At 37.6% G+C, this 13648-nt stretch overlaps 1 protein-coding gene across 3 annotated transcripts; it reads right to left on the bottom strand.

The window, feature by feature from the left end:
• Nucleotides 1–223: 223 nt before the first annotated feature.
• Nucleotides 224–10513, bottom strand: LOC116522194. 3 transcript variants are annotated; one of them, XM_032236961.1, is made up of 4 exons: nucleotides 10426–10513; nucleotides 7501–7787; nucleotides 3299–3388; nucleotides 224–1637 (listed from the first exon to the last, which is right to left on the bottom strand). In XM_032236961.1, exons 2-4 carry the CDS (start codon nucleotides 7748–7750, stop codon nucleotides 529–531), a joined length of 1449 nt encoding a protein of 482 aa, XP_032092852.1. In that variant the 5' UTR covers nucleotides 7751–7787; nucleotides 10426–10513; the 3' UTR covers nucleotides 224–528. The 3 variants fall into 3 exon arrangements, with proteins under 3 accessions (XP_032092852.1, XP_032092851.1, XP_032092854.1); XM_032236960.1 differs by lacking the exon at nucleotides 10426–10513 and adding an exon at nucleotides 10240–10416; XM_032236963.1 differs by lacking the exons at nucleotides 3299–3388; nucleotides 10426–10513 and adding an exon at nucleotides 10240–10416.
• Between the last annotated feature and the right edge of the window lie 3135 nt (nucleotides 10514–13648).

Below are 13648 nucleotides of genomic sequence, written 5' to 3'. Positions count from 1 at the left end.
ATATTAACAAATTTTTAATTGGTTTATAAACATTTTACTTTCCAGTCATTCCATTTATATATGTAAAGGAAACACTATCTTGAGTGCCTATTTGTTTACCCAAAAATCTTGAATAGGCTGACTGGCTTTTTTCTTCACAAATCTGCTTTTCTAATAGTGGTGTGTGTGTGTGTGTGTGTGTGTGTGTGTGTGTGTGTGTATGTATATATGTATGTATATAAAAGAAACAGACATTGTGATCTCCAGAACTTTAAAATATATTGCTCACTAAGCTTTTGTTAGCCACTGCTAACATCGTCAGAGTGTAAACGCCATTAGAGATACCTGCCTTTATACAATGTTAATCAATTTTGAGAAATCAACATGGCTGCTGCTTTTACATCTGCTTTTTGTAGCTAAAAAAATGGGGGAGGGGAACGTGACAACGACAAAGAAACATGAATTCTCCCTCAGCCAAGCATCCAATCACAAATTATCATTTGCAATTTAATCAAGCAATGAATGGACATTTTCAGTGGAATACTGAATCTACACTTGCAACTTCTGACTGAAAGATGATTTGCTTTCATTATTAGGATATAGAACATTCTCGAAAGCATTTAACTTTATCCGTTTATACAGTGCTAGAACAGGCAGCACAATTTCCACCACAATATCTTTTAAAAAAGATACAGATTCAGCAAAGGAATCATTAGCTCGTATCTCACAAAGAAATCCATTAGAGGAGATAACTTCAGAAGATTTAACATTTAGAACAGCCATGTTAAATTGCAAGGCAAATTCAACCTCCTTTTTTAGCCTTTGTGAATTTGTAAAATCTTTTTTATCCTGAATTGCTAGAATACTATAATTTGGGTCATCTGGCAATTTGAACTGTAATACATTCTCGGCTATGAAGCAGGGGTATGATTGGTGCTCATGACTGCAAATGTAATTGAAAGATATTCTTTCGCTGTAATTATTCTTTTTTTTTTCATGCCATCTCTCAATGGCCATTCTGGAATCTTTATCCAGACCATGTTCTTCTATCACATCACTATCTTCATTACCAGGTTTATGTTCAATGGCCATTCTGGAATCTTTATCTGGCCAATGCCCTTCTATCACATCACTAGCTTCATTACCAGGTTTATGTTCAATGGCCATTCTGGAATCTTTATCTGGCCAATGCCCTTCTATCACATCACTATCTTCATTACCAGGTTTATGTTCAAGTGGATGATTCGGGGTATTTTCATTTTCAATTGTAAGTGGAGCTTTATCTGGCATATTATCATAATCATCATCATCAATAGACTGCTTCTTTTTCAAATTAATTTTGCCTTCTGTCTGGATTGGTTCCTTGAACTTTCTTTTATGGTTGGTTTTTTTCTGAGAGAACAGAACGTTTAAAAGTTTCACAGGTATTTTTTTTGATTGACCATTAATATTTTTCAAAAATTCTTTGAGTTCATTGTTTTTAAACAAGTCGTAATATTTCTGAGCAGTAAATGGAAGAAACTTTTTCAGCACACTAGACATCAGCTGTTTTTTCAGTGCATTAAATCCAGCAGGTTCAAGGATGTTTTCTAGGTGCATTATTAGTTGGTCTTGATTCTTTGTTGCATAGTCTTCCAGATCAAAAAGTGTGTATTTACCTACAGGTGGGGAAAACATGAATGAACGACAGCTTTAAAGTGTTGCAATAAAATTCTAGTTGTCATGAAAATCAAGTCTTACAGATTGGCTAATGTATTGAAAATCAAGGTTTATTTCATGTATTCAGAGGCAGGTTGATAATAAGTAAAATGATTCTTTATTAAAATTATTTAGTTAGTAATCAGCAGCAACATTGCATGAATGGAAAAAATACTTTGTTTCTGTTAAAGGAAATCTATTTTCCATGCTTATTAATATTTGATTAGCAATAGGTACCAGAATATTGTTTTGCGTTTGTTTTATAGTACCTATGTATATGTATATATATATATATATATATGTTTTTGTGTGTCTGTATGTAGAAAACTTTTTCTTTTGGTTTTCCTCTTTTTTCCTGAACCTTTCTCTTATCCTAAATCTTTATTCCTTAGTACTTTTGACTGTAAGGCTGCCTTCTGAAAAGTGCCCAATTAACCTTTTTTTTGCATAAACAGGAAACAAAAAAATATTGTTTTGCTTACAGGTAGAAATAGTAAATATGGAAGTTTACACTGTAAATTTATTGCAGATTTTAAAAAAATAATTTATTTTTTTTACAATTCAAAAGAATTGTCCAATTAAGATCCTCCAGTCAATGTTTTTCAGCGCTGAGCATAATTAGGCTGCTGGTTTAATTTTTAACACATATTATTGTTTAAAATAGTGCTAATAATTAATTGAAAGTATTTTTATTTTTCATTAGTAAACTTTTACCTATATTTCCATACCAGCCATACCAGCTAGGCATTATAAGAATTATAACCTATTATAAAATAATTGGTATGAATGATTTTATGTACTAAGATAAAGGAATAATAGAATATACATATTTGCATTTGATTTTCATGATCTGGAGTTATATGCATGGCATTGGCCTCAGTCAGTTCTAACAATTAAACAAACATAGATCTTGGCATCTTCTAGGTTTTAAATAAATTTTATTGAATAATTCTTTTATATTATTAACCTGCATTTTTATATATACCGTGCATTGCTGTTACTATTATAATAAAAATGTTAAGAATGTTTGGGAGAGTCAGACAGGAGCAAAAAACAAACTGGAAGGATCACTGGTTAATAAAAGTATGCATAAAGTCATCTATGCACAACAAGCAAAATTTCTATATATCAGTAGGATAACCAAATCTTTGAAAACCTGTTAATTCATAGAATTCAATACCATACCATTGGGATTTCAGTGAGTTATTGATACACATAAACAAACTATATGTTTTAAATAATGTTTTAAATACAAACACATTTATGAACAAATATTGCTTCTAATTGTCTGGTAGGTCCACAGTGAGAATTGTTCAAAATGTCAGCCAAACAATAATTCTAAAGCAAAAATAAGTTAAATCTCAGTTATTTTAAAAATGTGAACACCTTCACTTCACTTGCACCACTTACCACTCTGGACATATTTTATAGTATGTCATCTTCATTTGCTTAGCTATGAAGCTATAATTTAGTGACATTGAGATTATTTTAAGGAAACAAAATCCATTGCGCATTATCATGTCAACATGTGGAAATATAGTTCTAGAGACAGTTGCATGTTTACTCAAAATAATATTAAACCAAATATATCATTGGCCATTTTTAATTAACAATTACATACCAGTATATGGTGGACGGCCACTGCTTCCTGGACAGGATTTTATTAATACAAAGTTTTCATTATTTTGAGCTTCACCTTTATTCTTCATGTCTATGTTTCACAACAAAGTATAATGCTTCAATATAAATATTTTCATTAATGCAAAATATCAAACAAATAACATTGGCTATAACTAAATGTTATATGTCAATTATCTAGGTCATGGTTGTCCCAAAAGTGCTTTTCCAAAAGGCAAATGGACTTTGTTTTTTTTCCCCTTGAAAACATTTTGCTTCTCATCCATGAAGCTCCTTCAGTTCTGAAGGAGCTTTATTAAATGGAATCTTTATTAAATGGAACCATGTAACTTAATAGTCCTTGGCAATATTCAGCCCTTGAGTCCTTAGCTACAGACATTAGGGATACCAAAAGTTCCTATTGACCCTTCCCATATTGTGTAACTTTCCATGATTTATTGGCACTGCTGGCCAGAAATTATCTTTTTCTTCATTCATCCTGCAATAAGCAGAGTAGAGGAAAGTGGAATTCAAACACTTTATTTCTGCACAGGAACAAAATGCCCCCCTCTGCTGACAGTTTCTGCAAGCTTCAATCTCACTCGTTGATTATCTAACATGTCCTAGGCATTCAGATTGTGCACACACTCACAGGTGCTCCAAAAGACTTAGTATGTTTAGCATGATCTCTATGTTGCTCATTTAAATACAAGGATTGAGTTTTTAGTATATTAATGATGAACTTTTGTTCGCTTCTGGACCCCTGCCCTGTAAGCTACAGTCACAGTTAAATTACCTCTAAGTAATGGCCCCCTTGCAACAGAATTGTTTTCAGACCACATCCTGTCATCAAACTCCCTCTAAGTGGTTTCTGCTTGAGTTCTTTCTAGCAAGTAACAAAGCTGATTCTTATCTTTGGTTTATTTCTGCTGGCAAGCTTCCATTTATCTGTTGCAAAAAGCTTCCGTTTAAATAATAATAATGCAATTTATCTGAGACTCCTTTGTAAGTTAATATTAAAGTACCTCACCTTCCATGACTAGGCCTTCACTGGACCAAGATTGAACAACTATGTCTTCAGTATTGCAGTTGCTGCCCTGACTGTGTATTTATGGAAAGGCCCCTATTTCTAAAAAATGGGAGACTGTGAAATCTTCTCTATAACAACTGAGAGCATTTAACTGTTTGACTTCTGCTCCAAGTAGACTGGAAGAGAAACTCACCTTGCAAAATAACTGCATCATTGATACATTTTTGTAAGGTGAAATGTTTGGTTTGAATAACAATATACTAAATTCTACTCTCAGTATCATAAATTTTATAGAGATTTAGAAAAAACTAATTATGGAGTATCCTGTGCCTTTAGAAACTTCATCTACTATCTTCTATGCACTACGCATCATTTTCACTATAGCTAATTATTATAAGAGTAATAAAACATTAAGAATTGGTGCCTACTCGTGATCTCTTTCCACCATAATTCCTTCACTGTGTTATCATTTCAGATAGTAGGCAGTAGGGTTATGCAACACTCTGAATGCAAAGGGGAAAAGATGATTGAAAGCATGAGTGGGGGCTCATGGATTGTAATTCCCTAAAACATTTACACGTGATCCCAAGGAAAATGTGTTTTAGGGGATGCTAACTGTTGTGATGCATGCACCAATGCATGCTATCAATCACCTTTCTTTCCTTTTATGAATACAGATGACTACAAAGTCCTTATGACTGTGAAAAGAGAGACTTTTTCTATGTTTTCTATAAAACATTATTCTATGTTACTCTAAGTCTTTCTGGTTGAAAAATAGAGCATGCACATTAAATAAATGAAGAAACCACAAAACCAATGTACAGGTCTCTTATCTGATCACTTACATAGTAAATAGAAACATTGTACAAATCTATGACTACCCTGTTTCCCTGAAAATAAGAACCTCCCCGGATATTAAGGCCAATCTGGCTTTTGAGCTCATGGACTAAAATAAGCCTTCCCCCGAAAATAAATGCTCCCCCCAAATATTGCCATGAGGTGACCACACTCGCCACCTCCTGCACCTCAAAAATAATAAGACCAAGTGCTTATTTTGGGGGTAAAAAAAAAAAGACCCTGCCTTATTTTGGGGGAAAGAAGGTATATGATTTTTCCAAACTATGCATTTTGCATTCATCTCATAAGAAGCTGGGGACTTGCTACTGAAAGTATCCATCTTCAGTGCATAGCTATTGAATCCTCAGTGGCCCTGGGCTTTGGCTGCTGATTTTATCTGTAACAAAGCTGCCTTCCATGTCATCCTGAAACTTAGTTGGGCTTGGCAAGGATGTGCATGTATGTATCCGTTCTTTGGGGAGAGGGCAAGGAGGAAGAGTGCCTGTTATCACCTGTGAACTGTTGCAAGCTTTCAGAGGCTTCCTTCTCCATAACTGGATTGGAGATAGCAATAGCAATAGCAGTTAGACTTATATACCGCTTCATAGGGCTTTCAGCCCTCTCTAAGCGGTTTACAGAGTCAGCATATTGCCCCCAACAACAGTCCGGGTCCTGTGATCTGGCAGTGGATTGCCAAGGACGGATCACATTGACTGTCTTTTGGCACTGGTGTCACTCTCCCTTGGGTTTTCCTAAGGATTGGGAGGCAATTCAGCTAAGGCATAATTGCTGCTAAACATAGTATTTTTCTGAACTAAGGAAGAACATTGGCTGAGGACAGAAGTCACCATTTTGTATGTTTTTCTTCCTTTCTTGGGGCTGGTTCAGTTGTTGATTGGAGGGCTGGGAGAGATGGCTTCCTAGGCTCCTCTTTTGTAGGATACCTTAGGGTTCTATCCTCTTTCTCTCCTATTCAACACTTACAAAATAGTTGGTTTAGAGCTGAATATCCTCAGTAGATTGATGATACCCAATTATATATTTTAGCCTTAATCCAGTCAAGTAAGGTTGTCAAAGTTCTGTCCCAGAGCCTGGAGGCTGTGCCAGAGGAATTGCTTCTGACTTAATATGCAACTATGGGTATCTGCCCCCCCCCCCCCAGATATGGAGATTTTTCATCTTTAATCTTGGATGGAATAGCATTATTCTATTCAAGAATGATGTGCAGCCTGGGGAATATCCTGGATTCACAATTCATACTCAATCAATAGTTAGTAATGGTGAACAGAAAGGCCATACTTTCATCTGGTAGGCTAGTAGCACCCTCTCCTAGATTGCGAGGCCATTTAGACAGTCATGTCTCAGTCACCTTGTGGTTTAACTACTACAATACACTCTATACAGGGCTTCTCTTGAAGGCCATCTGGAAGTTTTGACTGGTCCAGAACGCAGAGCTGAAGGCAGGGATGGGCATGCCTCACTACACTTATTTAATATTTCTGTTCCATAAGCTCAATGATTGCAGCTTGTGGCGCACTGGTTGCACTGGTTGCTGGAGCACTGGTTGCATTTGCCTCGGAATGTGATTCAAGCTGCTGGTTGTTACCTCTAGAGGACTGCAAGGCATAGAGTAAGTTATTTGTGGGATCTTCTTTTTCCATAGTATCTACAGCCAATTTGATCTGGTAGAATTGATGCATACTGGGTTTCTTCAGTTAAACAATACTATCTAAGTATCTAATATAATACTATATAAGAGCCGAGGTGGCGCAGTGGGTAGAGTGCAGTACTGCAGCCACTTCAGCTGACTCTTAGCTGCAGTTCGGCGGTTCAAATCTCACTGGCTCAGGGTTGACTCAGCCTTCCATCCTTCCGAGGTGGGTAAAATGAGGACCCGGATTGTTGTTGGGGGCGATATGCTGACTCTGTAAACGGCTTAGAGAGGGCTGAAAGCCCTATGAAGCGGTATATAAGTCTAACTGCTATTGCTATTGCTATCTGGCAAGATCCCAGAACTGCACTTGATCTGCTTTAGTATCTACCCTCTGGAATGAAATTCCCCCAAAATATGGATGGCTCCTATCCTGCTGGCATTTGAAGACCACGCTCTTTACCCAGGCCCAAGTTCCTTCTAGGTAATGTGGGTGTGCCTTAGTTGTTGTGTAGTTTGTGCTATCTTTTGATCATTGTCTTTTTATCACCGTACATTGCATTGTTTTATTGTTCTGTAAGGTTTGATCTGTAGGCACTGCATAGCATTCCTAAAGAATCAGGAAGTGTAAAAATTCAGTAAATCAATTATGGCTCATTTGGAAATATACAAACTTCACTCAACTTACCAGCTTCAATTTTAGCACTGATGTTTTGAATAAGATCAATTCTGGGAATCTGCTCCAGCCACCAACTAAGTGTTTTTAGAGGTGTGTAAGAAGTAGTCATCAATAATTCTGCTGCCTTTTTTGCATCAAGATTCTCTAGCCGATTTTTTGTTATTTGACCATCGTTGAGTAAAAATTCGAGTTTCCCCATTTGAGTCAAGCTCAAGTCTTCAAGGATTTCCAATATGAATTTTCTATTATTGTCTGCCATGTTTCTTAAGATTCTATATGGTATTGTGTAGACAGACCTGGAGAGGAATTTGAGGGATGGGTCAAAGCTGTCAGTACTAACAGTTAATTGAGTTCAATTTCACCTAGCATGCACAACTTTTTCAAAACTTTTCACAACTTTGACTGATGTAGCACTCTTATAAATATTAGATAAGGCTAAATTTTATTTAGTCTATGTATATACAGTAGCTTACTTAAATAAAGTTAACCCTACACTTTAATATTCAGTACTTCTATTTTATCACATTAAAAATACAATGTGGCAGTAACTCTGGAAGAATCTTAAAAATACTTTTGTAGATCACCTGAAGCTCAGAGCCCTCTGGTTGTACACTTCTGATTGATTCTACACGTGAAGGATAGTGACACATGAAATTATGCAAATGAGGCACATATTCTCTCGCCTCCTGTAGAGGGCATTTTTAGAGGCTTTTTAGAGTTCTCTGGGAGCAACTAGCTCAGTCTGACAGAGTTCTGGCTTTTCAAGAGGTCAGGGCAGGGCAGGGAGAAGCAGAGTTGAAATCGTCTCTGAAACAGCTGGAAAAGGTGTGTGTGTGGGGAGGGGGGAGGAATTCAAAACGTTTGATCGGAAGGCAGCAGGGGAAGGGGGGGTATGGCAGAGGAGCTGCTTTCAAGCCTTTGGAAAATATATCCAATCCAACTTCTGTGTTTGTGTTTGAGAGTGAGTGAATGAGAGAGGGATCAAAGTTCTCTGTGTGCGTGTGTCTGTTTGAGAGAGGGGGGAGGGAGGGAGAGAGGGAGGAAGGAGGGGGAGGGAGAAGAAAAAGAATGGGAAAACTTATTTTACAAGGGGGAAAATGCTGTTGCTTTAAATCGGAACTGAGCATGCCTGGCTGTGGAATTCTGGGAGTTGAAGTCCACAAGTCTAAAAAGTGCTTCACCAGGGCTAAAGCTGACCGCACGTCACTGCATCATGTGGTATAAAAAGATGATGAATTGGCTTCCATGTTGAGGGGAAGCATGTGTTGCTTCTCTGGTTCACAGTGACATTTAAAATGACTGACTTTGTTTTGTGTGCAGGTAGAATGTCCCAGTGGTCAATCCGAAACACAAATATGATCACATGTCATGGAACTACATTTCCCATAAGGCAGTCTCTGACTACATTCCCAGGAGGTAGTTTCTTAAAGGAGACAGCTCTTAATTCCTACACCATCTATATACTATTGAGGCAGCTCACACCATTTATCTTTCTTCACTCATTAACTTTTTATCTGTAAGGGCTTAGATAGCAACCAGTTGTTTTCAGGCAAAAACAGCAGTTACATGCCATATAATAAGTTAGGTTTTGCAGTAATTTCTCATTTTGTTTAACATTCAGTAGGATAATAGGACTTGTGATTTAAAAAAACACACACACACATTAGCACTTGCTTTAAGCCCTGATTTACCAGACCTCTGAAAGTATAGCAATTATGTTGACAAAAATAAGGTTTTTTTTTTTTAAAATATCCATTGTACTACACAAAAGTAAAGATTTGGAGAAATAGCAATAGCAATTAGACTTATATACCGCTTCATAGGGCTTTCAGCCCTCTCTAAGCGGTTTACAGAGTCAGCATATTGCCCCCGCAGTCTGGGTCCTCATTTTACCCACCTCGGAAGGATGGAAGGCTGAGTCAACCTTGAGCCGGTGAGATTTGAACCGCCGAACTGCAGCTAACAGTCAGCTGAAGTGGCTGCAATACTGCACTCTAACCACTGCGCCACCTCGGCTCATCAAATGTTCCCAAATTCAACATTTCACCAGATAAGAGTCTTTATCAAAAACAACTGTGATAATAAACCGTGTATGAATTGGACTCTGCCAGTGGTGGGTTCTATTCTGTGGGTGTGGCCTATTTTATGGGCGTGGATTGGCAGTCATATGACTGGGCAGGTATAGCCAACTTGACATCACTCATGCATACTCAGTCACATAACGCCCCCCCCCCTCCCCGCCAGCCATGTGGCAAAAATTTTTGGGACTCCTATGAGGGGGGGGAGAGAGGGGAAAACCTCCCAAAAATAGACAATTGGAGATTAAGGGCCGAAATTAAGGAGATCGGAGAAGGCAGGAGAGAGAGGAATCCAGTAGAAAGCTATCACATGCTGGGAAAAGAACTTTGGGAGATCTGAGGAGGCAAGACAGAGGGGAATCCAGGACAAAGCTATCACTCTGCATAACTCTATTCCACAGAAGTCCAACACTATCTTTACAATTCAGTGTCTCCATATGCTGGTTTGTGTGTTCTACACCACTCTCACTACGCTTCTCTGCACGCACTCGTTCTCCTAACGGGGAGCATTAACCACAACGGATAGACAGATATAGATCAGCACACTCACTTCCTTTGGGGGCTCTCGAAAGAGTGTCTCGGGACTCTTGAGATGAATGGTTGTACTTAGATCTAGAATCTCGCAAAACTGGAGCATAACAGATTCCTTTCCTAACCTTCCAGAACTTACCTTACAATACAAATACTTCCGCGGTAGTGCTGGTACAGGTGCTGGCTTGCTCAAGTCTTGTAATGAGAGTGGCCAGTTGATGGAGGAAAAGGCGGCGTGGAATAGCATGACCGGGAAAGCTCCCTTTATATAGACTCTGCAGATTGGCGCCACCTTTCCCACCTTCCAGAATTTCCCAGAATTTACCTTACAATACAAACACTTCCGCGATGCGATGATAGTGCTGGCACAAGTGCTGGCACAGGTGCTGGCTTCCTCAAGTCTTTGAAGTTTAGCGGCAAAGCCTGAGAGTGGCCAGCTGATGGAGGAAAAGGCGGGATGGAATAGGATGACCCGGAACGCTCCCTTTATACAGACTCTGCAGTTGGCGCGTTAGAGGTAAACATGAGAAAAGCTATAAAACCGAAAGCTCTAAATCTTTAAACGTCCGATAATCTAAAATCGAACTATCCCGGACTCTCACTTCCCTAAAAGCTTTTGTGGTAGAGCTAGTGTGAGAGATACTGTTGGGAGAATTACATGAGAGAAAGAGATAGAGCTTAAAAAATAAACAGGTCTATAGCTGCGGTCCACTGCTTTGCTTGGAAGCCTGAGTAACCCCCGCCCCCACAAAGGAGAACAATAAATGGAGGGGATAGAGAGTTTTCAAGACGGGGACAGGCTACTAGGAAGAACTTTTTTCTTCTTCTTCTGATGAAAATATTAGCTGGGGAATTTTGGGAATTGAAGTCTACTGAGATTGAGAAAAACTGCTATATTATGCATTCTGTGAAAGTACCCATAAAACGCCGTCGTTTCCAAAATGTGTGTGCTTTAAAATTATAAGGAAAATGAGATATATTTTAAATCATTAGACTAAGAAGAGTATAAAATCATTTTGGCTAACCAGAATGAACAGCTGAGTCCATATATTCAGATAAATCTTGCATATGGTTCAGTTAAGCATATTTGCAAATTATGGGGGAAAAAATCTCTTAGTGATTTGTTTGTCTGAATGCCCTGTCATGCTTAGCTTACTAATAATATCTTTGGATATTATTTTTGCCTAATTTAAGCACTAATTGATAAACTGATATGGTACATTCACAAAAACATTTTCTGATTGCTAACTATATTTAAGTTCCTGATATTTTAAGCAATGAATAAAAAATAACATTTAATTGTATTCCCATCAGCTGGTGTGTGTGTGTGTTTGTGTGTGTGTGTGTGTGTGTGTAAGTAATTTACCTGATTCCAATACTTGTTCTGTGGTTAGGTTGGTTCTAATTTTTCAATGGACAATAACCCAGACTAGAAAGTACACATTTACTTAAGAAAACATTTTTAAAAGACAATTTAAAATTACCATGTACTATTAAGTTATCTTGAGAATGTATTTTTTTTAAATTTGTATTCCTGATAGGGAAGAGGCAAAGACTGGTGGATTAGTGCAATTAAAGTAACCTGGTTCTAAATATTAATAAAAACAAAGGAGATTATTGTAGATTTTAGGAAGAGCCAGCAGTCATACTCCATCCATGAAGGATGCAGCTGAAGATGTGGTCAACAGTATTAAGCATCTGAGGGTGCAGATAACTAACAGTCTGAATTGGTCTCTCCACACACCATCCTTAGTGAAGCGTGCAAATCTGCGTCTGCATTTCCTGCATTGGATGAGGAGAGCATATCTTTCTCCTTCTGTACTGGACACTTTTTACAGAGGCGTGATGAAGAGCAATTTAACAAACTGCATTACTATTTGGTTCAATGGCAGCAGTGCCTCAGATAGAAAGTCCATACAGAGAGTGGTAAGGACAGCCAAGAAGATTATAGGAAGCTCGGTTCCTGTTATTCAGGATACTGCTTATAAGCACTATGTGCTTAAAGCTCAAAGCATTGTTAGAGATTCCACACAACCACTTTACAGTCTGTTTCTATTTTTCCCCCTCTGGGAGGAAGTTTCAAAGTATTTCTAGCAGGACTACCAGATTGTGTAACCCTATGCCATCTGTCTGGTAAATTCGCAAGATTCATTTTTCTCATGAAGGGGAATAGTAATAAGGATACAAACTTGTTGGTTTTAATAGAAACATTTGTTTTCTGTAACACACATATATTATGCCTTGTATTTGTAACATATAAGCTCACATGCTGTGCCTTTTGTTCCCTGCAACTGACTTCCTGTGGCACTGTTGTTAGGGTCTGTAGAATAACTGGCAAATGTCAAAATGTATAATCCTTGCCATTTGAACTCTGATCAATCTGCAATCTATGGGCATAGAATTTATCCTGGAATGGAGCTGTAAAGAGCTGTAAAATTTACACCTTTGATATGTCCCCCACCTTCTGCCTGAGAACCTTTGATCTGTGCCCTTCACAACAGGGGGCCAAATGGCCAATCATGGGAACAGAGGAAAAAGATAATGCTGATAAGTCTAGTGAGGAGTATTGTAAAGCCAGGTTGTTATTCTATGATGTCTCTAACCTTCTCTGAAGAGTAGTTCTTCCCTGCATATCCTTGGGGTTTGTTGGGAATAACTGATCATCATGTCTTTAAACTTTGATCAAAGATTAAATGCTGATTGTTATTCAAGCCCCCATTTAAGTCTCATGTTTGGCTCATTGTGACTTGGATAGGTTCTCAAACTTCCATGGATCTCAACATATTCTCAAACCTTACATTCACCATGTACATATATACGTCTTATACATATATGTTTTATCCTGTGTCATATAATATATGTGTGCATATGGATAGTTTTATATTTATTTATTTATTTTGTCATGTTTATGTAGTGTATATTGGAGGTGATAACTCTTTGAAAGCTGTATGCAACAAAATTGCATTTTAATGTATGCTGATTAGTGTACATTCAAAGTGACAAAGTTATTCTATTCTATTCTTCTTTATTTCTAAAAAAACACACAAGAGAGTGAACATATCCAGTATACCTTCCTCCTCCTATTTTCCCTGCAACAACAATCTTGTAATAGACCTGGTTTGATTCATCAGACTTAATCAGTATGACTAAGCCAATATTTAACTCATTTCTGTATTTAATCCTTAAACAATGTATTATTCCTTTCCAAAATATTAAATATTATTAAATAACTAAGTTAAAAATTTAGGTTAAGCAGGAGTCAGTCATGTCCCTTACTTCGGAAGCTAGCTTGAGTCTGTCTCTGAATGAATCCATTATGTGTTTCCTTTATACTCGTGGTTGGCTGTAATGGGATTTTGATGATTTGGAGGGTCTTCCTTCCATATCTTTTTCCAATTTGTTGTTGTACAATTCAATTTCCACATGTTTCCTCTTTAATTTTCGAAGCAGAAAGTCAGAAGCAAAAGAGTTGCTGAGGGATTACAGTTTGTTACCTACCTGCATCATGATGGAAGAGATGACTCTAGTTCTTACTATTTCTCCATAGG

This window comes from Thamnophis elegans, chromosome Z, assembly GCF_009769535.1.
Source record: "Thamnophis elegans isolate rThaEle1 chromosome Z, rThaEle1.pri, whole genome shotgun sequence".
NCBI classification, from domain to species: Eukaryota; Metazoa; Chordata; class Lepidosauria; order Squamata; family Colubridae; genus Thamnophis; species Thamnophis elegans.
Note: the sequence above shows the minus strand (reverse complement) of the source record. Positions and strands in the feature narration are given on the sequence as shown.